At 38.9% G+C, this 25,807-nt stretch overlaps 2 protein-coding genes across 2 annotated transcripts; both read right to left on the reverse strand.

The window, feature by feature from the left end:
* Positions 1–63: 63 nt before the first annotated feature.
* On the reverse strand, positions 64–5,708 carry asah1b (N-acylsphingosine amidohydrolase (acid ceramidase) 1b). The gene is made up of 14 exons (XM_083976950.1): positions 5,543–5,708; positions 5,319–5,365; positions 3,739–3,829; positions 3,558–3,644; positions 3,388–3,466; positions 3,231–3,305; positions 3,082–3,127; positions 2,828–2,972; positions 2,648–2,702; positions 2,487–2,568; positions 1,884–2,015; positions 1,066–1,189; positions 834–890; positions 64–727 (listed from the first exon to the last, which is right to left on the reverse strand). The coding sequence occupies exons 1-14, from the start codon at positions 5,609–5,611 to the stop codon at positions 638–640; spliced, it is 1,179 nt and encodes a 392-aa protein (XP_083833076.1). The 5' UTR covers positions 5,612–5,708; the 3' UTR covers positions 64–637.
* A 1,292-nt stretch (positions 5,709–7,000) lies between these two features.
* On the reverse strand, positions 7,001–16,808 carry frg1 (FSHD region gene 1). Its single transcript, XM_083973352.1, has 9 exons — positions 16,685–16,808; positions 15,577–15,644; positions 15,051–15,173; positions 11,493–11,550; positions 11,011–11,125; positions 9,704–9,808; positions 9,402–9,493; positions 7,641–7,751; positions 7,001–7,160 (listed from the first exon to the last, which is right to left on the reverse strand). The coding sequence occupies exons 1-9, from the start codon at positions 16,741–16,743 to the stop codon at positions 7,124–7,126; spliced, it is 768 nt and encodes a 255-aa protein (XP_083829478.1). The 5' UTR covers positions 16,744–16,808; the 3' UTR covers positions 7,001–7,123.
* Between the last annotated feature and the right edge of the window lie 8,999 nt (positions 16,809–25,807).

Here is a 25,807-nt window from a genome sequence, read left to right on the forward strand (position 1 = left end):
ATCTTAATTATAAACAAATTCATGAATTTTATGTTGAAGAAACTGCAAATAGAATTGTTCAATGTGTGAATCTTTTTAATAACCATCTTTAAAAAAAAAAAAAAGGATAGTGGTCAACGTTGAGGTACATTTATCAGTATTCTGTTCAGTGGTCAGTAGGCATAGTGCGAAACAGAAGCTGTAACCTTTGGAGCTGTCTGAAAACCCTGATTAGGAAAGGAGAACAAATAGCTGTCTAACAGTGTGCAGGCACAAAATGGTGAGACTGGGTCGCATTAAAGATGCTTTAGAAACAATGTACGTACACTCATTTTGCATTAATTGAAACACCTATGTTTTTATCTCATGGGGTTCCCTAGGCCCTTGTTGAGATCCACAACAACAAGATTTTAAGAAAAGAATGGTAACGACATTTACAAGTTTGATCCACTTTTCGTACAAATTTCCCACCCATAACAGAAAAAAAAGAGTCAGTAGGTTTTCCTGAAGTGAGTGAAAAAGGGAAGACAAATGTCAAAATGACATCAGGTAGACAAACTTTGGTTCTGAGGATTAGTAGCAGTGCAAACACGGGGACAATTTAACGTTTCGTCCCAAAATCAGCTGAGCTCATCTTCATCATTGAGTGCAGAGAGGATCACCAGGGCATGCAGGGGTTGGGACAGTCACGGATGTAGGACTCCAGTTTGCCCTCGGACACTTGCATCAGTGTTGTGTATGTGGTCAACTGAAAAAAGGGGGCAATGAGAAAACAGTTGTTATTTATGATTGACTAAAATAATCAAACTAACTTGGAATATACAGTAAGTAAGTCATGTGATGAAAAGACTCACCTTGTTCAGCACGGGTTTGGTTGAAAGCACGTCGTACATGGTCGTAAGAGAGATGTTCTAAACAAACACACAGAGCAAAGGTGTCTTTGATACAACAGGAATGTAACTTGTACTTCAGACCTAAAACCACATGACTGAGATACCTTCACATCTGCAAACATTCAATGCCCTAATCAGACACAGAAAAGTCCAGTTCTGTAGAGGAGGTGGGTGCGATCACAGGAGGACTCACCGTCTGTGTGGTCTGGTTCATGCACTTCTTGCCGGGAGTTCGTCGATCGTCCAGGAACAGAGGCTCCTCCCAGTGGTCGTAGTTCGTCTCCAGGACGTACCACCGGCCCAGCTTCAGGTCGATCCTGAAATTAGATAATTAAGGCAGAAGTAAGCGGATTGTTTGTGTTAATATAATTCTTAAATAGTTATATCTTCCGACAGCAATCATATAGAGTGTTTGGTCTGAAACACGGGTCTGTCGGTCACTCTGCTCTGCTGTAAGCCGAGGAGAAAACTTTCCTTGTATCCTACAACCTTTATCCAATGAGGAGAGAGAACGGCATAAAGGGGCGGTCCTCTCTGTGTGTGCAGCCAAGGGATGCATCATGTGCGTGAATGTGGTGATGTAGGGACGAGGGCGGGGACTGCTAACTCCATCGGCTGACAGGAAGTTAGCCAAAACGACCGGATCGCTTACTTCTGCTTTAAAATAATAAAAACCCTCGACATCTGACACGCAGCTGCACGACACAGCTGATTTGTGAAGTGGAGATAAATCAGGTGATCAGAAACCACAACAGTCATCAGTTCCTGGTAGAGCAAACGGTGTTTCACAAGACAAACACGAGGCAAAGCTGAATCACTGTGACTTTTGAGCCACCGCCTCTATTATATTTTTATTGTGGTTCAGCTCAGCAGATTATATTGTCGGACTGTTTGTAAATCAGTCTTGATGGTGATTGAGCACAGAGATTTTTTTTTTTACAAAGCTTTTACAGACTCAGCTCTTTATCCAAAACCATGCTCTTAAGGTCCAGTATAAGCTCCAGTACTTACTCCAACAAATCAATACTGAGCAGTCTGGACCGGGTGATGATGCAGCCCTGGCCCGTCTCGTTTCCTCCCAGGATGAAGTAGGCTGGAGCGAGCAGCTTCGTTTGAGCCAGGCGAGTTTTGGCCTCCTCATAACTGATAGTAAAGAGAGAAGAAGGCAACACATTTTCAGTTTTTATGCACCACATGTCTTAAATGAATTAGAGTCCCTAGAGTCCAACTTGTTCTCTTAGATCAGCACTTAAAGCTTTGCTGCTGCTGTTTATTGAAATTATTAAATTTGTTCTGCACTGTATTTGTATTCTGAATGTTTTAGTTTAGCCAATTTATTATTTTATCTTCCTTTTCACTGAACCTTTCCTAATTTGTTTGTCTTTCTTTTTACATCGCATTGTTATTTCATTTTCCATTTTATTTTATTCCCTTTAATTTCTTATGCTGAAAAGCTCCACAAATAAACTTGCTTTGGAAATGGGTTTCAGTGTTTTTTTTTCAGGATGCTGAATGTGCCCTGTGCCCTCAACATTTAACATCAAATTACTGCCACCAAACTTCAACATGCAACACGTGTGTATGGTCAAACCTCCACAGTAACAGTAGCAATACCTGCTAGCATTTTCCAGTACAGAGCGAGTGAGAAAACTCATCCACATCCCATCTCTCTTCCCCAGGATCCACTCCAGGATTCCTGCATATTGACAGATCGTTTATTAATTTATCACGTCGTAGATCATCTCTCCAATGCCAAGCAAAACTGTTTCACTCACCGATGTATCCTCCATCGAGGCTGAAGCGTTCATTCATGGTCAGAGTGAAACGTTTCTAAGGAGAAAAACAAGACGTTTAATATTTCCTTCATTTAGAAGTCTGGAAGAAGTATATACAGCTCCACAGCTGTCATGTGATGTTCAATAATGTTTTATGCGTCTTGATGCTAAATGACTTACAGGCTTGATGCCAGTCAGCATGCCAACATATCCTGCAAAGTTTGTAGACTTGAAGACGGTCTGGTTGTTTTTCTTGAAGTCCAGGTTGACCACCAGAGGCTTCAGCATCTCACTAATGATCCATGACTTGTTTTTCACATCCCAGCTGTGAAGAGAAACAGCTTCACCTCATGAGACGTTATGTTTTCTTGTTTTTTTTTTTTTTTACACCACATCTTAGTCAAAATAGTCAAGCTAGAAAATGATATTCTTACCCCATAAATAAACCAAAATCCAGATTTCTACCATGGTAGAGGTTACCTGTAAGAGCACAAAGCGGGAAAATAAATAAATAAATAAATTCAGGACTATTGGAGCATCATTTTACATTAATTGATCAACATGATTCTGGACGATGACTCACCTTTACTGTCTTCTGCAACAATGGATGTGCACACAGTAAACACCTCATAGAAGATGTTGAACAAGACAACTTCACCTAAATTACAGAAGTAAAACAAATTATAAATATATAGATACAGTTGATAAATAGAGAGTTGATAACATTTGTGTTTTCCTACCCAGAGGAATCCCTGAAACGGTGGCAATTCCTTTGATTTCATCACTGAAAGGATTTGGAAGCGTGTCCGCCATCAAAGGCTGCAGAAAATTAGAAACCATAGTCCAATCATAAAAGCTTTCATGAGAATAAAAAAATATGATAAAATTTCAAAGGGGAGATGGCACTCACCAGTGTAATGTCAACCAGCTCTATCAGCCTTCCACTGGGCACAAAGGCATCAGCCAAGTCTTTGATGGCCTGGATCATGTTGACCAGCTTGAAAGAAAAACATTGTGAGTACAAAAAGGTGAGATTTTTTGTGACACTTGGAACATGTCATTGTACTTTGAAGTAGTTGGCTGCTCCTTACTTCAGTTTTTTTGTCAGTGATCAACGCCGTCCATCTCTTGCTGGGTGGTAAGTCCAGGTCCACCGTGTACCAGCTGACGGCTCCTCTGAACCTGGAGAGGAACACAAAGCTGTCATAATGATGCTAATGGACGACATCCCATTGATTGATTGATTTGCGTCACTGGTAAGATGAGATATGTATTCTTCTGTTCTGAGAAAACTTTAAATTGAATGCACCTGGAGCAGCTGAAGCCAAGCACCATGATTCATTCATTAAGTTGTAAATCACTGATTTGGTGCATATAACAATTAGGCGATTAATTAATTCCCAACAATTCTAATAATTGGAGTCTTTAATTACAGAAATGATTGGAATGATTCGGTGACATTTATAAACTACAATTTCATATAGAATTGAGGAGGTAACACCTGCAAGGTAAATAACTACCAATTATTGACCTTCAACTAATTTAAAAGGTGCGGTGCCTTCAAGTGTTGTTAGAGAGATATGAACATGACCAGTGTAAGTGAAGACTATTTCCTCTATGAAAAAAATTAAAACAGGATATTTATGCATTATACAGAGATACTCTCAGACAATATTTTTATTGACAAGACATGAGAACTAGGTATGCCTGAATACCCTGGCCAATGTCAGATGATGAAAGGAAAACAAAAACCAAATGTGCTGCTCACCCGCTGTAACTTATATATATATATAAATACCGGAAAGCAGCATTAAATCCAGGCAGCAGCAAAATATCTTTTTTTTTTTTTAAACTTCTCCCTGCTTGACACTCACCCATTTCAATTCCTTGCCCCGATTTAGTAATGCAGGCTTTCTATTACTTATCTGTTGTTTATAAGACACAGCAATTGCACTTAATCTGTTGATGAACTGTTTCAAATATAAAATAAAAAGACTGAATACTGTTGTTTGTGCTTGATAAATAACTTAAATGATGATCAAAATGACTACCAATATATTTTTGGTTTCTGAAAATGTCACATTGAACTTTTTGTTTTGGACAGTTTTTAGACCAAATGAGAAACTGATAATATCAGTAACTGCAGCTCTTGCGAAAACATCCATCCACAAATGTTTAGTAAGATCCAACAGATAACACACTTAACATTTATTGGATAACTCCTGATAAATTTGTTTTTCAAATGTAGATAAATCATCTAAAACATAATTAAAACTTAGCCTAAATTGTGATGCATTATTATAGCTCAAAACAAGACGTTATTATTTGCAACATATAATCATTATCAAACAATGCAATATTAACTTTTCTCAGATGGACCTCATGTATGATGAATAAATACTTGAAGTACACTTTGATTACTTTTACTTTAGTAATAAGGATGCATTTACTTGTAACAGACTACACTGTGTAATGTTACTTCAGTGAAATGTCTCTGCATGAGCTCTAATGCTTCCTTCAATGCTAACCAAACACAGCAGGCACAGACTGGAGCATTTGAGTGTTACATTTAACGAGGAGCAAGTGAAGGCAGCAGAGCTCAGTTGAGAAGCATTGAAGTTACATCACATGGTTATGATTTATCAGCTATTTTGACAACAATTTTACTTACGTGGGACCGTTTGGTGGATACATCTCTGTCCGGCAGTCTTCTGTATACTGTGCATTAATGAGAAATAAAGCAGGAAATTAAAGTTTTGTGCATGTGTGTGTGTAACTTCAGAGTAAACACATCAAAGGTGCGCACAATGAAGCAGCAAATTGACAACACGCTCAGTGCTTGTCTTCACATTATGATAAACTGCTGCACAATGACTGGGCACAAACGTTGCTTACCGGTGGTATAAACTGTGCCGATGTGACAGCGAATAAAGCCGCTAAAATGAGGAAAACGTGGTGACCCATTTTCAGGTAAAATTTCACCCCCAACTGTTTGTCTGTCCGTTTCTTCCTCCGTCGGTTTGTTACATGAAGTTTACCCCCGTGACTCTGCGCTGACTTCACTATAAGGGGGAAGCGGGGGGAACGGAAGTTGTCACAAAGTAAATAAATCAACTTCTGCACAAATATAAAAGGAAATAATTACAAACGTTGACGATAAAATGTATAATCAAATACACTTTAATCTTTTGTTTGTTATTAAAACGACCTCCGCGTACACAATAGGTGACAAAGTGATAGCAACACCCCCGCGAAACAGATTTCCAGTGGTTGTTACCCATGCGGAAGTGAAAATAAATAATAATGTGACCAGTCACACACAGGTGATTGCACTTCTTCCTTGTTATCATCAGCTGTTGTTGCCATTTAAGGGATGTTTGAATGTTTTTGTTTTGGTTCACTAAGTGACTTTACATTTGGTTTAATAATCTCTTATATAGCACGCAACGGTGGGAAGTAAGTGCTGAAGTAGCTAATACTAATACTTCACTAAATAACAGAGAGAAACATCCATCTGACAGCTGTGGTTACTTAGAAAATTTGAGAGCAACAGGAGGAAAAGACTCGCACACTGATCAAAAATGGCAATGTCCACCAGAGATTAATTTACTTTGAAAATTACAATTTTTCATACAACACATTTTGATATACTTTTAGTTCAAGTTACCTTTATAACATTTAAATAAATATGACTGTATAGTTAGAATATTCAATTTTATTTCCAGACTGGAATCATAATCTGAAATGTTTTCGACACTGGTGGTCTTACTGATGAAATTTCCCTACTGCACATCGTACAGTATACTGTAGTTAAAGGTTTCTAATAAAATTAAACAGCTTTTTACATATTGATGCATCAGTAATAATAATATAAATGTACAGTATGTATTATGTAGAACAACTGCATATGTGTGTATGTCCACATACCTTTGACAACACAGTAAACAGTGAGAGATGAGAAGGGTAAAATACATTTTCCACAGTCTGACTTGTGTCAATTATGTATTTTTCTGTACAGCTGACATTTATCCTCATGATATTAACTCGTGATAAATATTGCACCACGTACTTTGAAACTGATTAGTCACAGAATAGATAAATAATACATTGTGGCCTTTAAGAAAAGATTAGTCAAAGGTCAATATTGGTAGTTGTTGATTTGAAAAGTATTGCCTACTTAGTCCTAATATAGATTATACAACAATTCATTGACCTTCACAAGGTCACTCCAAAAACAAGGTACAGAAATAGTAACAAAGAACAGACCCACTGCAAAGTGAAATGATTTAGAGTTAAGTAGTTGAATCCAACTGGCTACATACAATAAAAACAGACCAGCCAATCAGATTTCACCATAAAATGTTTATTAAAACATAAAAAGAAACTAAAAGTACATCTAATATCAGATAAAAAAAGGTCAAATCTGTGAAGTGATGGCATTTACAACACATGGCAGCAATCTACAAAGTCCAGTCTTCATTTGCAGTACCTGTCTGCTTTCATTTTGCTTCTCCTGTAATGAAAACAGATGACATCTTACATTCACACAATGCAATCAATGCATTATTTTATTATCAATATTTATACACAAAATCAAACAACTGTGACATCACATCTACCATAAACCAATTGTGACTGATTTCTCTTTGGGCAAATATAACAGACTGTTTCATCATACAGTAAATATGTTCTGTTGACACACTTGAGCAGTTCATGTTTGAGATGTGATAATGTGAACCTGAACTTCTCAAGACTGAAGAAGGAACATGACTGTTTCAATATCTGACAAAAATGAACCACAATTATGATTTTATTTGCAAATCACAAAGCATAAGTAAAGTATAAAGACAATCTTTCTGCTGTGTTCAATGAACACAAAAAAAAATCTGTGAATAGGACTTAAAAATGGTCCTTACTTTCACATTATATGAGCAGTTTAAACATTTAGAGAAATTAATATTTAAAAAAGAGGAATGGTAAATTATTTTCATACCTGTCAAGCAAGGTTTCATGAAACTTTCCATCCGTTCTGGCTCTCTTTAACGTGTTGGGGTCGTCCTCGTTAACTCTCAGCCGCCGATCCTGAAAACTCTGAAACTTCTTCCTGTAATTTACACAGCAACATTAATTAGACAATCACAGAAGGTTGTGCAATGGCATAAATGTCTCAACGCCACAGGCACACACACCTCAACACAGACACATAATTACATACATTTTCCTGACTTCTTTCTGAGAACTGACACCTTGTTTCTAAGCAGCTACACACAAAAAAAACCCTGATAATGAGCCCAGGAACACACTAAAGCAGAGTGTTTAAATGTTGACAGTTGCAGCTAATAGGCAATAGGCCATTATTTAAATAGTCCTCTAAGACAAGCGGGTTTTCTGGGGAATAGAGGAATCAGTACATCAAGGTGATGTGGAGACTTCATCCTCCCCCATTAGCATTTCCCTTCTATATGAAACAGCTTTAAAATGATGTCATCTCTATGTAAACTATCCGAACACTTTATTTAAACACCTTGCACAACAGTGCTGTAAACCACGGAGGCATCTTGTCAGAAACATCTTTGATATTTAGTTTTTCTTCGCTCTGCCTGTGTTTTACGATTCACAAGCTGCATCCATCCCCGAAGACATTTCAGATGCTAAACACTACATCAAGACGCGCTCAAGGGCAGCCATTATCAACATGTCAACATGACGTGTCCATTTCCCCAGCATTCATCTACAACAAATAATAGAGTGGGAACACCAAGCCAAAGCACGCCAGACAGAAAAACAGCAGCAGACATATTGCCCGGAACTTAATAGGCCTTAGACGGGTCGTATATAAAACACTCAGCAGCATCGGAAGCTAAAATGTGGTGTTGCCTGCTTTCTCATCCCACTCTAACAGCAGACCATCAATTCTGTCTTAAAGGTGCCGGACTGATGAGGTGGTAGCTTGAAGGCGTGAATTCACACCCAGGCATGTTATCTTGGTATGGTTAGAGTGCGGAGCGATACCATGTGAGGACAATGGGTAGGAAATCACAGTTTTTTCCCCTCAGTGAGAATAAAGTAAAGTTGCCAGATGGTTCTGTGAGGTATACTGCTTGACTGTAAAATGTCAAACTGTTGTGAAACATGAGTGTGATTATCTATATATACACATTTTAAAGTCCCTACCTTGGTTGCCTGTCAGCTTTTGTATTGATATTTAAAATTATCTTACTTCGTTTTGTGGTTTTGCATCTTTTGATGAGATCACGCGTGAATAAGTCTGAGAAATGTTACTAATGTTGTGAAGGAAAAATGTTTTTTTTTTTTTTTCCTGTCCTGTTAAAAGCCCCTCATATTCATCTTGTGCCCACTTGTGGACGCCTGGTTGGTTATACAGCCGTTTCTAATATTTCATCCTCCTCAGATTTAGCGAAGTTAATACTTTGCAGGGCTGGTGCACTCTGGTCAATCTGTGCATCTAACAAATACATTAGTGCCCTAATTTGCAAGTACTTGGGTGAAATAACTTAACCTTCACCCGACTCTGGATAAATGGCAGAAAGTGGAAGGATGGTCGGATGGATGGACTTCTAATCTTAAATTGCTCATTAAATGCAAAAAGCTGTAGCGAACCAAGCAGAGACCAGCAGTTCATTTGAAAGTTATATTCTGAGAGAATCCAACACGGGTTTCCCTCATTAGTCTTTAATTAGGCTGTTTGTGCAATTATTCAACACTTAAACGATACACGGCGGAGGCTACGTACACGTAATTGACCTCGCAGGACTTCACGTTGCCCCTGTCCTCATCTGCAATGTCATCTTTGTGCTTGACCTCCCGATCAGCACTCGATCTGATCTGTTTATCATTTAGAAGAGAGGAGGGGGGAAACAGAAAAACAAGTTGTGGATTAAATATCATTACCTTGACCCCCCCCCCTAAAGTGAGGTCAAACATTTTCCCTCTTCCATCTCAGGAGTCAGGTCCTCACAGAGATTGCATGCTTAAAACCAAACAAAAAAAAGGATTAAAATGCATCCTTGTGGAGAAACACAGTTTACACATCACCTTCACCATCTCGCCATCCCCTGCTGTCTTGCTCTTGGCCACGATGTCCCCACTGTCACTGTAGGAGATGAAACAGCTATTTGCTGCCAGGAGAGCCATTTTGCCCTGAGGCAGAACAGAGAGAAAACAGAGGGGAAGGCAGTAGATTAGATAGAATTGCACTGGGATTGGTTGTTGTGACAGGCATGAAGGGTTGCCTGGTATTTGATGTAAAAGAGTCTCAAGGTTGTGCCGGGCAGGTTGTTTATAGGTTCAACAAAGCATCAAGGTGAGCTATGTGCTACAGTGACAAGGTAGATGCATTCTGCATAATGAATTAATTGTTTATGACTACAGCTAAGTGTTATCTCTCATGGGCTGAACTCCAATCAGCCATGAGCTGAGGCGTGAAAGGCAGAGAACAGCGGTAAATGTGTTTTTATTTCAAACGCTAATCACTATTCATACAGGCATTCATGGGAATAAACCCTTGGCTTGAATATGTATGGTGCTTTTTATGCAATAACATTTAACAGACAAAAATACATATTGATGACTGAGAAAATAATTGGCAAATTAACTGCTAAACAAAATATTCAGTTGCAACCCTACATTTATAGATGCGTCATAACCAAAACCCAAAAGCTTAAGTTATTGTGACATTATTATGACAAACAAAAGCATTAAACTTGTCACATACGAGAAGCTGGAACCAGTGACATTATTTGCATGAAAATCTGCAACAAACTAGATTCACACAACATCTTTGTCTTATTATTTGTTTATCTTAATGAAATCTTTTTAATGTGATGGTAATTTGTATACTAAGAGCTACTGACAACTGTAAAACACCTTAAATTTGTCAAAGTACTTGGGGCCATTACTCTTCTGTTTCTATAAAGTAAAACCTCTAATGAAACTTGGCACATTAAAACACAATTTAATGAGTAAAAAAAAAAACTGCTCTGCGCCAGTTTCAAAACAAATGTAAATCAAAATATCTCGCAAGACTGACAAAGCCACACAGTGAAGGGAAATGGAAACGCAATGCCAATGAGTCTATTGAGCTGTCACTGTGATCAGACAATTACAGACAAAACTGTAAAATAGCTGTTATTTTTTGTTGCCTTTGGTGGTTTGCATGGATATCATTGTCTCATTTAGATTTGCAGTGGTTCTTGTTGTAGAAGCTGGAGGGAAATGATCACATGGCATTGGAAATGGGACAACATTCACAACATTAACTCCCGAGTCCCGATTTCAATTGGTTGCCTACACAGATTCACAGGGTCAAAACAAGAGAAAGAAGCATTTATAGATTTACTCACCTCCTCGAATACTGGTTCCCATTGTTCCCTGGCGCCGATAGCATCTGAGCGCCCCATTACCAAACCATCAGAGTTGATCCCCAAGTACTTGCCATATCCAGACTTCAAGGCGACTCTGCAACAGCAAAAAAAAAAAAGACAAAATGAAATTCTTCGCTGACACTGTCTTTGAAATGCTTCAAAAGGAGACAACGCAAGGAGGGCCAATCTACTGTTCAAAACATGGTTAGCTTTTCCTCCAGAATGTTTTTCTTCATGACAGCAGAGGTGAAACCAGCACCTGAAAATAGCACATAAGAAATTGCTCTACAACCGGCGGCGCCTCTTCACGGAGGGTTTGCCCATCAAAGCGTAAATTACTTTTGTACTCCTAGATAATATAAACACATCTGTCAAACAAAATGCACAAGTGAGGTAATAAATCTGTGGGTGAAGGATTATCAGTGGATGCAAATACAATGCGCACTTTGTCTTTTACTCACCGTGAGTCTGAGACCTTGATGGCAGTAAACTGCTCTGGAGGATCCGGTCCTTCATCATCTGAAACACATAAAACAAGGTTTGCCTTTTAAACATTTTATGGGTGCTAGTATAACAAGTCAGCAAATACAGTGTTATTTCTTTGTTGCATTTTTCTTATTTGTTTAATCCCTTATCGTTTATTTCAGACTTATGTGATACTGGCTTTATACTAATATGTATTTGCATACATATGTTCTATTTTGATTATTTAACAGTGGTTACATTCTCCCTTTTTTAAGTCCAATATTAACTTTAATTTTATTCTTTATTTGCAGTTTGTAACTTTAATATTAAACTTAGCTTTAACAAATGTTGGGAGTTTTATCAACTTGTGTGCACAGTGCAATCATGCAAAAGAGAGTGAACTGCTCACCCTGGACCACACTGTATAAATAAAAGGTAGAAGAATGAATAACTGGGCCTCCGTCTACCAGGTAAAACATTTTAAAATGAGCCAATAGCTGAATTAAAACTTTCTATGATTTCTTTGACCTGTAGCTACAGTCTGATCATTGATTTTTCAGTTTTGACAAAATAAGCCTTTGCCTAGGATAAAGAATAATGTAAGGTTTAATTCATTCCTGTGTAACAATCATGTATGATTATTAAAATGTGCATAACTGCTTATCTCAACAAACTTGTTACACGATTTACTTATGCATTCTTTAAAATCAATGATTCAAACCCTCTGGCTAAGTAGTTCTTTGCAGAACTGAGTGCAGTTCACCAGCACAGATGATACAGAGGCAGCTGTTGTGTTGCATTTAAATGCTCAAATTTTTACAGAGGAAACCTAGGCTCCTCATAATTTAATAAAACTGTGACCTGCGTATGATTAGGCCACTTCTTGACCTTTACCATAAATCAAAAGCTTTGTGCAATGTGTATTAAGTCACACAGGCATCTGGTCAAGGAAGAGCACAGACTGTGAGACATTAATGGGGGAAAGCATTTAGAAAGCAGAGGCGAAATGTGACAGACGCTGCTTTTTCAAAAGGCTGATTATCTTTGGAATATGTCAAACTGTGACCCCCTGAGTTGTCTGAAAGAACATCAGCATGTTCCCTTCGACCTAGAGGTGAATGTGAATATTTTTGGAGCTTGCTAAAAAGGCTGTATCATCCACAGTGTGCCATCAGTGCAGAAAATCCAGTAAGGAGGGGGAAAGCTCTAATCTCTCTTTTTATACAGCTTGCTTGCATCTTCTTTCATCTCCTAGAAATGAGCTCAAGTGCATGCAGAGGATGAGGGCCCCACTAAGGGAATAGCGATGTTTAAATCTCCCAACCATTTTCACTGGTTCTCACAAAACATGGGTTGAATTAATTGTTAGTCCAGGCAGACTGTTGCGATGAGCACCGCTCCCTCAGAAGTGCCTGAAGGCAGAAGTGAGTGAAAACTCTTGAGTTAGCTCTGTCCTTCCCCTCAACTCAACCCTTGTTTAGCCTTTTCAGTCTGGTGTCTGGATTTACTACTTAAATACTTACTGCTTTGTGGACTGAAGGCAAAACCCCCTTCATCCCCAAACGCCTGGAGCCTACAGTAAACGTAACCTCAAATTTTTGAGTTTGAAGTTCTTCAGGTTTGTGCGACTGTGGGATAAGGCTGTAGAGTTTTCATATTCGTTTTAAATGCAGACAAAATGAATGAAATCACACACTCGCACACAGCTCTCCATGGAAGCAACTAATTACTATTTTCATTTTTAATTAATCTGCCAAGTACGTTGCTGATTAATTGCTTTTGCCAATAACATGTCAAAAACACTGAAAAATTCACCTTTTTATTTCCCACCGCCTGAGGCGATGATTCAAATAACTTGTTTTATTAGATTTCTCACATTTAAAAATAAAAACCTCACATGCAACTTTGTTCCTTTTTAATTAGGTTTTGTTTGAAATCATTAATTGGACAACATAATTTCATTTAAATGTCAAGATGATCAGATAATCACGACGTGATCCCACTGGAAAGTGATGCGCAATAACAATGCATAATTGCCCCTGCGCGATCATTATGATAATCAGAATAATCAGAGGATTGCTCTATGTTCCATCACATTCGACCAAACAAGCATATTTGTTTGTGTCTGGAGAGCAAACAACTACATGGGCTCGGTCATTGCTGTAGTACCAGACTACTTCATAAACAACATGTTGTGACACATTTTACCTTTACAAAAACAATATGTGCACTGTGCCATAATGAGATTTTAACACTTTGATGAAGTGGAGAGCTGTAAATTACTCTTCAGGATAATTCAATTATCTGAATGAAGTTTGAAGCTTGAATTTGAGAATCAACAAAAAACCCAAATAAATAACCTAATAATAGGTAGTTGATAGAAGTTGAAGAAATCTCCAACCAACACAAACGTATGTATTAATTAAGCAGAAGTAAGCGATCCGGTCGTTTTGGCTAACTTCCTGGCAGCCGATGGAGTTAGCAGTCCCCGCCCTCGTCCCTACGTCACCACATTCACGCGCATCCCTTGGCTGCACACACAGAGAGGACCGCCCCTTCATGCCGTTCTCTCTCCTCATTGGATAAAGGTTGTAGGATACAAGGAAAGTTTTCTCCTCGGCTTGCAGCAGAGCAGAGTGACTGACAGACCCGTGTTTCAGACCAAACACTATATAACACTATATAAGTGATTGCTGTCGGAAGAAAACTATTTAAGACTTATATTAACACAAACATTCCGCTTACTTCTGCTTTAAAGCAGAAGTGAGTGATATATTTGTGTTAATATAAGTCTTAAATAGTTATATCTTCCGACAGCAATCACTTACATAGAGTGTTTGGTCTGAATCACGGGTCTCTCAGTCCCTCTGCTCTGCTCTGAGCCGAGGAGAAAACATTTATCGTATCCTACAGTTTTTATCCAATGAGGAGAGAGAACGGCATGCAGGGCTGTGTGTGCAGCCAAGGAACGCCGTGAATGTGGCGACGTAGGGACGAGGACTGTTATGGTGCGTTCAAGGAAACTCGTATTTTTCCGACCGTGAAGTGGTACCAGTTCGATCTGGTACGAGTTCACCGGTCGGAAGTTACGAGTGGCCGTTATAGTGACTTTCATCGGTAAAACAGGTCGGAAAAACACGAGTGGGTTGCCTGGAACGCTACAAAGTCGTAAGTTGTGACTTGAAGCTGTAATTTACGATTTCAAAAGCCTGCCTGGAACGCAGCATTAGCGAAAACGACCGGACCACTTACTTCTGCTTTAAGTAAGAAAGAAAGTACGAAGTAAGAAAGTACTTCTACCTACTCCTTTTCGAATATTGTTTTGTTGTTAATTGTTTGTTTTGTCATTGATGATCCATGTTTTTTGTTTATAATAGATTCAAACCAAATCAAATTATTAAGGCACAACAGTTTAGGTCAGGTATGCCCCTTCGATACAGACATTTTCTTCTGAGTGCATGTGCTGAGTAAACTGAGGCTGAACGAGGAGCTGACTGCACTGGAAAATAACGGTCAGATCCTGAAGTCACGTCAGTTGTGTCTCCTTACTGTACCTTGGTGAGGTGCACCGACTGTGAAGAGTCCCGTATCCAGAGCGTGGATGTAAGAGTTGTTCTGCATCTCTATGGCAACTGTTCCGCTGATTTCCCCAAAGCGGCTGATGGACCACCACCCACCTGGTGAGCGCAGAAAGATCTGTGTCAAAAGGTGTAATAGCACATGACGTCTGTGTTTGCTTCACAGCACACAGAAACATTAAGGTGCAATCTCCACTCAGAAGCCAATTTCTGAACTTGAGTGCACTGATATAAAATATGTGATGAGAGTTCAGGAGGAGGCTTATTCAGCTGAAACCATGTTTATCTTTGTGGAACTGTATTTTAGGGAAGATTATTTGTCGAGATCATACAAAACCCTCCCTAGACAACAACTGACAACTGTCCAAAAGGTTTCACTGAACTTATTTTCACTTTTTACATCCACATCAACACAAATAACAACTAATAAGTTGACTAATTAGTTAACTTTTCTCATTGGTTGCATCCATTTACATTGCTGAACTACATTAGATACACATACCAACAACATCAGGTTTTTCTTCTCCATCAGCAGCTTTTCTCTTCTTATCCTTGTTCTTCTTCTTTTTTCTATAAAATAAATGCTTTCATGTTAAAACATAGGAAAATATATGATTTCATTAAATGTTTAATCAAACTGGAGGATCTTGTAAAAAAAATTAACCAAATGTTCAGATTCAAGAGCTGGATAATTCGTTAGAGGGAGTTAATTTTTCTCACTGAGTCACTTTTAATTTGGTGTAACAACATGTAGCTACTCATTTCAGACTGAGATTTTTTTTTAGTTACATCAAAATGGCTCATAGCAACAATTTCTGTATTTATTTTGATAATGGGTGAATATGCAAAATCCAAAATACCTAAAACAAGTCGGTGAACTTGGATTAAAAGTACAATTCACTATTTTTTCATCATATCATAAGCTTAAAGAAGTGAAGGCACTTTATCTGTTTTAATGTTTCATAACGATTGAGCCTTCTGTGTACAAACACACATGCACACTGTCGTTTTTACAAGTTGTCTTGGAAGTTATTTCTCTGAATAGATTTATGGACCTCATAATGGCCTGGTCTCATCTGTCTTATGAACAAATGTTTTTTCTACATATACATCTACAGTTATAATGATGCTCTTAATGAACTCAAACGAATGTAAACACCATGTTTTATGTTGTTCTGAGGGTCAAGTCTTCAGTAGATTCAAATATGATCTTTATTAATGGTTTTAACTCAGTGGCTGTGCAGCATGTTTTTAATTCAGCACAATAAAATAAACTCTGCTTGTCCACAAACAAACCCCAAAGGTTGGTTCATAAGTTAGCATTAGCATTAGCAGCCAATGAAAGTCTAGTCTCAAACAGCCAATTGAGCTCAAAGGTCTGCGACTATCTTTTAATCATCACTGTGTTATTACTTTATGTACATATTAAACTGGGCGAGTCAAGAGTGGCTAAATCAATAGTAAATACAATGTGTGTAGCATCGTAGGTTTAGTCTCTGCTAATGTAGTTAGCAATGAAGTTAGCATAGGTAGCAGAAATCCACTTCGTTAATCGTTAATGATGCTGCAGGCGGTAGCGAATAAAGCTGCTAGGTCCGAGAACAACTTACCCTTTGTTTTGACCTTTTAAAACCAGTTTGGTTGATTTAACGTGTGAATATTCAGCCATTTCTTCGCTAACACGAGTAGTTAGCACGGACTGTAAACACCAAACACTCCACTGAGTGCAGGACAAGTACGGCGGCTGCACAGGGACATTCCCAGTCTCCGCGTCCGCGTTAAACCTACACATTACTGGTGTACGCTGCCTAAAATGAGAATGTCAATCAGGTATTATTTATTCTTATTTATGTCACAGTACTCTATATCACATCACGAATATGGTAAAAAAAAAAAAAAAAAAAAAAACTAATATAACCCCTTATATTCAAAATATAAAAGCAGAAGTAGAGGAGGTATCAGATTTCCTACTTAAATTATAGCATACAACAATATTCAGTATAGCCTACACCATTGCAAGAAAAAAGTGTTAAGCAAAAAGTAAAGAAATATTAACAGCACACTTAAAGTAGGAACTTAGCCTACTTGGCAGATACAAAGAGAAGTCAGTAAAATAAAGTTTACAGAGTAATGATGAATTAACTCAGCAGGATCTGTCTGCATAAGTAAAATACTGGATACCAAATGAACAGTAAAGTACCAAAAATGTTTATCACATCTCACCAGAACAACATTACACTGACACACACTGCACACTTAAATACAATACAACAATCAATATAACCTTATAGGGGGAAAAAAGGCCAACCATAGCTATTTGGGAAGGATTTTCAATTGCTTGACAGAGGTTGCATAATGGTAATGATCAAAACAGCAGTTTGTGACAAAATTCCCATCTACAGCTGGTGTGTTTCCACGTTGTCCACCTCATTAGGAGGAGCACATTCAATGATGCAATAACACTGTCATCTAGTCTTAATGGATAGAGATTCAGTGAACACCTCTCTTGTAGCTCTTATCAGGACCGGTTGTATTGTAGCCTCTACTGCAAAATGTGTGTGGAATATAGAACCAAACCAATACATCAGATAACACTGTATGTGGGTCTATATCAGCTACTTGCATATGTATAAGCTTCAGTCAGCCAGTAGGCTATGTAATAATAAATTGCCGCACACAAATGCAAAACACTGACCGATCTATTTCTAAACTCAAAATTGACTCTGTATATGGCTTTTCAACATTTGATGATATTATTCAACACTGGCTGGAGTTTAGGGCACATGAAACTGCATGCTTAAAACTTTTAGTTCTCCTCAGTCCATGATGTGAATTACTACTCAACCTGCTTCTTAGCTGGGTTTGAATAAATTTGGTGAGGATATATGAACGTGACCTGTGACCAGTGGATCGGAAGTAGTGAGTATTGAATAGTAAAAGCAGATAGGATAAGTACCCAGTCTTTATCAGACACACTCACACATGCATTTCATCCTAATCTGTACTTTAAAGTGATTTTTGAATTTTCCATACAACACAGTCAAGTTAATGCAAGAGTACAATCACTGCTGTCATTTAGGAATTAATGATAGCAGATGATTTATCATACAAGTCATTTCCTTCAATATATCACGTCATGGACTGAAGGTGTGGCATTTGTGTCTTCTTCACACACACACCCTTAGACCCTCCTCTCAAATGTAAAAATAGTCACACCAATCAACTGGTAAAGGTAGGCAGGAGCGGGTGACCTCAAGACTGGTGTCCTCATATAACTGTTTATGCTAATGTTGCCTCATTAAACAGGAATGGCCCAATCAGGAACCTGTGACAGGAGGTAATAAATCATTTGTGGACAGAGTCAAGACGTAAAATAAATGAGACAGTGCCTTGTGTTATCTGCCGACTGCAGTAAAACTCAGCCATTAAGAACTCTATCATGTAACAGAAAAGAAAGTCGAGAGTCAGACTAAAGAAAAACGGATCAAGACTGCAGACTCACCAAAACAACTCCAGGACAAAACATGTCTTAACTGATACAGGGAAAGAGTTACAGTAATAGCACCCAAGCGAGAGCCCTATAGTGTTGCTGCGCTTGACGAGACAAGAAGAAAAAGTTTGAGTGTGGAAGAAGAACAGTGTGGTCAGAAGAGGCTTTCAGTAAGTCAGCCTGGGATTTTGAGAAGCCATGAATCAACACTTTTTCCACTAAACTGTATTTGTACTCTTGTCATTTGGAAAAATTCAGTGATGCTTTGACAGCAATCCCTGTTGTTGATGGGATTAAACAGTCATAACGTGCAGAGAGAGAGAGCTGAGTGGCTAAGCCCCCTGACTTCTTAAAAAGGAGCTGAAGGAAGACAGCGTCAAGCAAAATGGTTTCACACACACTACATGAGACATCAGGCCCTCTGTATGAAAGTGACAGCAAAAAGGACGCAGGTACTATAGCAGCAACCCACTTAAGGCTGTTAATATAAATGGATGCGACCTTCTACAATGTAGAACGCCTCACAGACAGTTTTGTGACTAATGGTGTAATTAAGTGTTAATAAATTATATACGGGTGATTTGCGCATCAGTTTTGATATGTCCAACAGCCTTTCTCAGTATCAGCCACCCTCTGTATCTATATTATGTAATTACATTTCTATATACGAGGTTTAATCACATGTGGCAGAGTCTGCTCTTTCCATCATTGGATTCAAATTGCTTCCATGGAGGAGGGATTCACAGGAAATGATGCGTACATTAAATCTATCGTTACTTATTTGAGAATGTTATCTCAGTGTGATTAGCCTCACTGTTTACCGTTCACTGTAATGCAACCATATCAGTGTTGTATTATGATCCTGCTAATGCAAATCAGCTGTCTCCTGCTGCTGGTGGTTTGCAAGTGAGGAAATTGGACTGGTGTGGCTTTTATGGTGGTTTTTCATTTAATGTGACTGCCAAACAGCAGCGAGTCAATGTAGCAAATGGACAATGGTAACATTTTGTGTTAGCAAGCTGCTGAACTATCAGTTGCTGTTTTATTGTTTTATTTGTTAGGATCCCCATTAGCTTTGCTCTAGAGCACCGCTAGTCTTCCTGGGGTCCACATTTAAGACCAGTACATTTAAACATACGTACATCTACAATCACAACACGAAAAAGACAAGACAAGTCAACAAAAACTTACATTAAATCTGCACAATCGGATTGTCATCTACATGAAAGAATGTATGCAAGATACTCCAATGTACAGTGGTTATAAAATAAAATAAAAGGGTAAAACAAATGAAAATGACAACAACAAGAAAACCTACGACCCTACATAAAACCCTTTGGGGTTATGTGTGTGTGCGTGTATGTTATTTTACAGAAATGAAATTCCAAGATATTTTTTATTTGCTTTTTGAATGTTAGTTTCTGTGTGAGTTTAGTTATTGGCACAGGTGTTGCACAGGTGTTTGGTATATTAGCGACCATTACGATGCGATATGATAAGAATTACTTTATTTGTCTGGCAGCTCATCTACCATTTGCAGAATAAGCCTGATGGCTGTAGGTACAAATCTACTATCTCTCCGTCCTGCAGTGAAGAGAAATGAGTCGTCCGCCAGGTCCATCAAGGTGTTATGAAGTGGATGATCTGAGTTTATCAGAATGGCCTCCATCCTCTTCAGCGTGCCTCTCTCCACCACATCCCCCAGTGAATCCATCAGGGAAACATGATTGAAGTCTCCAGATATTATTGAAAGTGCCTCAGGATGTTTAGTCTGTATCCTAGCAACAACTTCATGGAGAACTTCAGCAGTAGTATGTAGACACAAGTATTGTTATGATATATAAAATGTAGCTATAGCCTGCTGTCTGAGTAGTCTTCACCAATATCTCCTGCTCATCACTTGTGTTGGGCAGAGAGTTGATATTTCCCATGATGGCTGACGGCAGAAGATGTACAGTACATCTGCACCTCCAAGCCTTCACGAAAACACCTCTTCATCTCAGCTGGAACTGGGTGGCATCCTCCAGACTTGCTCTGTTTTTAATGAAAGAAGCTCCTCTCCTGAACAGGAGTATCAATCTAAATTACGACAAAAACATATAAAGCAAAAGCTGAATAAAAGCTCAGAACTACCAGACTTTGCTGCTACTGAATTAGCCACTGGTCATAAGAGACTCATAAAAATGACTGTTGTTGTTAAACAATGGTGCTAAAAAAGTCTACTTTACATTGTAGTCCATAATATTTTCCCATCATTTTATTAGATTAATTATGATAAGGGTAATGAAACGTTTTATAATTACCCCTCAGGTTTTCAGATGTAGGCTAACTGTTATTAAATTGTTTAGAAATGGATGGATGGTCTGGACACGTTCCCAGAAGGACGCTGTGTCTGCCAGTTGGATTAAAAAGCTTTGCTAAAAGATAACACAGGTGTTGATCTGGAGATGGATACACTCCAGCCAAAGACATACAGTATTTCACAACATGGAAAGTTGAACTTGTTTCTGAAGCAGGTACAAACAATCAGCAAGGGTGACACTAGTCTCGCTCACCGGACCTTTCTCCAGAGAAGAAAGAAGGGTGACATCAACCAAATGACCTCCTATTTTATAACAAAGATCCAAGGATCATATTGCTTTGAGCTTAAAAGGCCAAAAAAGTGAAACCCTGAATCTATTTCCAAGCAAAAAACACACATCAGAGAAATAATTTTTTGACCTCAAATGAGAAACTGAGACCTCGAATGAGCTGTATTTCAATTCATATACTGTCATATATCAATCACTTTGTAAATACACCATTAGCAGTTTTATTTTGCCATCACAAAGAAAAGTGTGATAGAGCGACTGAAAATCCTTCCCACAATGTGTAGCATGATATAAGACCGACTGTGGCTCCGCTCACAGTCTAAATGGTAGATCTGTCATCTGGTGAAAGATGAGTTAATTCAGCAACACTCCTATGTCCTTTGTGTCTTTCATGTCCTTGTTAAAGTGCCTTTTGTCTAACATGTCTGTCTGCTCCATTAGCTGCCTTTCAACTGTGAAAAACACATTTATCATCCTTTTATATACTGTACAAAACCCACAACTTTGTAGATGGCGAATTAACTCTTTCCAGTTGAGGTGAAATAGCCAACGTAATGTGGTGAATCTCCAAGCTGACATAATAGATTTTGACAAAGAAATCCTAATTATTACACTTCAGGTCACTATCAATACATATCAATATAACTAGAAACTGATAATAACTGATAATAACATAAAATAAGCAGACATCTTTGTGAAGGATTGTACGTTTCTCTTGTTTATAGTTCAGTGAATCAGGTAAGCTGCATAGTGCAGTGCAATCCGTGGGTGCACATGGATTAGTGGTTGAAAAACTATAGTGCAAGAGGAAGAAGTGCTGTTTTATACAGTAAGAACAACCACTGAAAACATTCAACATTTAAACATGTTATTGTCCTATGGTCTCGTGCATCACAACCCTACGTAAAAAAAAAACCTGAACTACCTGTTTAATGCATGAAATTATAAGATTTGCTCTTTAGGTAACATCATGTAGTCTGACAAACAAGGTACACAATTATTCTTCTGTATATGCGTTTGTATTAGTAGCCTACTACATGTTATATTGTACAAGCTAATGAAGTGTCTGGTTTCAACACCATTCTCACATCTCTTCTAATAATTTCCCTCACAGACTTGTTTGTTGTTCCTTCCTGTGTCTCTTGCAGCTGTTTTTCCCTGTCCAGAAAACTTTTAGTTATGAAGTCACTTCTGTCACCCCACACACTTCACCTCACCCCTGTCACCCCCATCCCCACCCCTGTGACCCCTCCCATCCCACATCTGTCACGTGCAATTCTCCTCTGGGGATTTAGGTGATAGAAGGTTAAGTTGCTGACAGTGTGGAGCAGGTGTTTTCATAAGTGCCAGCGTGCTGTTACATTGCACTATGGCCGCTCTCTCGCTTTGTCAATGTCACCGCTCCGTCACGATGTGTTTCCTCGGCTTTCATGGTGTGTGTGTGTACAAGCTGCCGGGGTTTATGATGTGGATGACATCTGAGAGCAGGGAGGCTGATGAAGATGGATCAAGTATAAGCTCCCTGCCCCGGGGGCTTCCTAGTTAAAAACGGTGTAATGATGTAATTTCCTGAGAGTGACACTGTGGAGGAGACGGAGACGTTGGACAGGTGGAGAATTTAAATGTATGGCCTGTTTAAGCCTCTTACTTTTCTGTAACGTGTGATATTTCTGCTGTAGACAAGATGTAAAGGAAATCAGTTTTATAAAGTTCCATGTAAAAGTGTAATGAATGACAGTTATTCAACCTTATTTATCATCACATAATAGCATTTCTTTTTAGTTGATATAATGACAGTTTCTACAATGACTTCAGGCTTCACTTCGGTAAAATTACTTTGTCACAAAGTAATTATGTGATGGAATAATGCATCCCGGTCTGTGATTGAATGCAGGGGGGAAAACGAAGTCTCTTTGTATGAGAAAGTGCCCAACACGCATATTTACTCATGTATTATTAAATGAAGGCTGCAAAAAACATTTATTAACAAAAGACACACAATTAAAAAGATTAACTTAAGAAGTGCAAGGAGAGCTATTTATCCTTGGATGAATAGAGTGCCTGCCTTAATACCTTTCATGGTGGACTGGACTGCAGTATTACTTGACTTCATGGAGCTCTGGGTCTGGAAATTGACTACAGTCTACAGTCATTTAGAGGTCTTATGGCAATTTAGCTGCAGGTTATGGAAGAGAGGAGTTCAGAGAGTGGATAAACACCTGTGACACTTCCTTTCAGCACTATGTTCAAGGTAACAGTTCCCACTTTACCCTCTCCTCGCTCTTGCTGGATTTTTTTTAATGCTTCCGCTTTGTACCAGATCTCTGTGTTCTGGATGTTACATGACTAATATACCGCAATTTGCTGTTGGCATGCTGTAATTTCAAATGTAGATGTTGACTTCTTGGCATGGCTGAGTCACAGCAAAAAATAATCAAAAATCATGTTTCCCAGCTGCAAATAAAGTGAGAATATCGTGTTCAAAGATAAATACAGCGAGTGTGCGATCAGATCGTGTCATAATGAGAAACATACACAGTTGCATGCTGTCTGGGCTCATGAAAATTGTGCAATAAACACAAACCATCATGCTATCAATGACCTCTTTCAAACATATGTTACTCATCGAGGTTATAGAGGAAATAAAAGATGTTGAAAACCTTTACAGCCTTTTACAGCCCGCTGCCCTTGAGGACCACGCTGAGTGCCAGGTTTTATAAAAAGGATACTGGCTTCTGTCTAATTATAAACTCTCTGAAACCTGTTATTTTGTGAGCCACTGAAACTTCTTATTTTTTTCCTGCAAAAACTCTCTTTACAGCTAGATTGCAGGACTGTTGCAAGCATGTATTTTCCAAGTTTAAGATGATGACTCCCCCCCCCCTCTTCTTCTTTCTCTCTGTCTCTCCTTTTGCTCTCATGTCCCATTGACAACGGCTGTGGTATTTGCTCTGAGTGGTTAGCGTCTGTGGCTCTGCTCTGTTGGCTTACGCACTCTTGTTCTTGCCTCAGAGCATCCCAAAATCCCTGCTTCACCCCTTCTGTCACTCCCCCGCTCTCTCCTGTCTTCCCTCCTCTCGTTGCACACCATCTAAACAGTCTTTTCAAGCCCATCTTCACAGATCTTCAGATTGCCTTCCATCAGCTGTGAATGTTAAAAGAGACTAATTTATTATCCAGCCCGGGTCCCTCTGCAGCAGGGCCGAGGAAGGCAGCTCGGGCTGCATGAATGAGTCATCGAGTCACGTAGTTCTGCACATCTTCACAAGGTGGCAGTATTCACACACCGCCCTGTGCATCCCACACAAGCCACCCAAAGCCCAGCATGAGACGCTCCCCACTGATCACAGTTTGCCTATGTGAATTTTAGGCAGGATCCTATAATGAATCAAGATTAGATATTTTTGAGTCATGCATATATGTATAATTCAGATGAATAGAGTAGACATTCAGCTGTGAGGTTTTTATTTTGCCTTAAGAATGTAGTTCTTTCTGATGAAAGACAAGTCAAAAACTAAAATCACATTTATCCATTTCTAACAGTATAAAGCTGAATATTCTTCATCGGCATGTTCCAAGAGTCACTTGCTGCTATTTTAAGTTGTGATTTTGACAGCGTAGAACACGCGAGTGAGTTTAGCAGAGCTGCAGCACAAATAAACGGCCTTATTTGCACACTCCATGGGTGGTGTATTCTCACCCCCTAATTATTCCACTGCCCTTAATAAACTAATTGCACCTTTCTCTGTTCTGAATTAAATTTAGCTGAGGGGGTTTTTGTAGCACTTAAGCATAATCTAAAATGCTGTTTCACATCAAATGCTTCACCACCGGTATCTAACCTCTCTGATGGTCTCCTCAGTCGTTTTGCCACTGTACTCGCTGTGGCTGTGCAGCATCAAGTCAAAAAGCCTCTCTGAATGTGATGGCAGTGGCTGAATAATTCACAGTCTTGTGTATTTTTAAACTCATCCTTACATTTATAATGCAGGGAAATTTGAATCATATGACACTGACACGGTGTTAATCTTTCAGTGTCTGCACGTCTCTGTGGGCTTTTATTGGCGAATCATCGCCAGTTAGCAAATACATGGGATGCACTCATACACACACACACATACATCTGTACAAAGTGAGATTTGTAAGCCTGTTTTCATTTCCTTAAAAAAAAAAGCTCCACCGGCACAGATGGCCTCTTGTTTTCCTCTCGTCTTTCTTAACAGAAAGGAGTTACTCAATTTGACATCACCTGCTGCAAATTGGTGAGAATCCATCAGCAGCTTTTGAATCTGCTCCAAAAAATGACCAGCGCAGAGAAGAAAATATTTTTCATCATCAGCCATTCTATATCATTTGTAAGCCTTAAAGACACCCTGTCTCCTCAATTAAAGACACCTGTGATTATTATGCAGTGTAGTGTGTACAGGAGGAGATGGAATGAGGTGGGACATGAATCACCAGCTGGATCTGAACCAGGTTTGAACCCAGAGCCTCACAAGCATATGGTAATCATGCAATTATGAACTGTTGTCTGCTGCGCTCTCTGCAAGGTATTCTCCCCGACATATTGCAACGGGTCTGTTCATACTGTGGTGGAAACGGCCATCTACAAGACACGCATGCACGCACACACACATAATCTACACTGCTCT

The sequence above is a fragment of the Trachurus trachurus genome (genome assembly GCF_905171665.1).
Source record: "Trachurus trachurus genome assembly, chromosome: 1".
Taxonomy (NCBI): Eukaryota; Metazoa; Chordata; class Actinopteri; order Carangiformes; family Carangidae; genus Trachurus; species Trachurus trachurus.

What these genes read in the sequence shown, in the direction of transcription:
- asah1b (XM_083976950.1), bottom strand. Translation starts at nt 5,611, where the DNA reads ATGGGTCACCACGTTTTCCTCATTTTAGCGGCTTTATTCGCTGTCACA. An exon ending in AGCTGGTTGACATTACACTG is followed by an intron (nt 3,467 to 3,557) that starts GTGAGTGCCATC and finishes AATTTTCTGCAG; the next exon opens with CCTTTGATGGCGGACACGCT. An exon ending in GATTTTGGTTTATTTATGGG is followed by an intron (nt 2,973 to 3,081) that starts GTAAGAATATCA and finishes TTCTCTTCACAG; the next exon opens with CTGGGATGTGAAAAACAAGT.
- frg1 (XM_083973352.1), bottom strand. Translation starts at nt 16,743, where the DNA reads ATGGCTGAATATTCACACGTTAAATCAACCAAACTGGTTTTAAAAGGT. An exon ending in AGTCGGTGCACCTCACCAAG is followed by an intron (nt 11,551 to 15,050) that starts GTACAGTAAGGA and finishes TATGTGTTTCAG; the next exon opens with ATGATGAAGGACCGGATCCT. An exon ending in CATGAAACCTTGCTTGACAG is followed by an intron (nt 7,161 to 7,640) that starts GTATGAAAATAA and finishes TTTTCATTACAG; the next exon opens with GAGAAGCAAAATGAAAGCAG.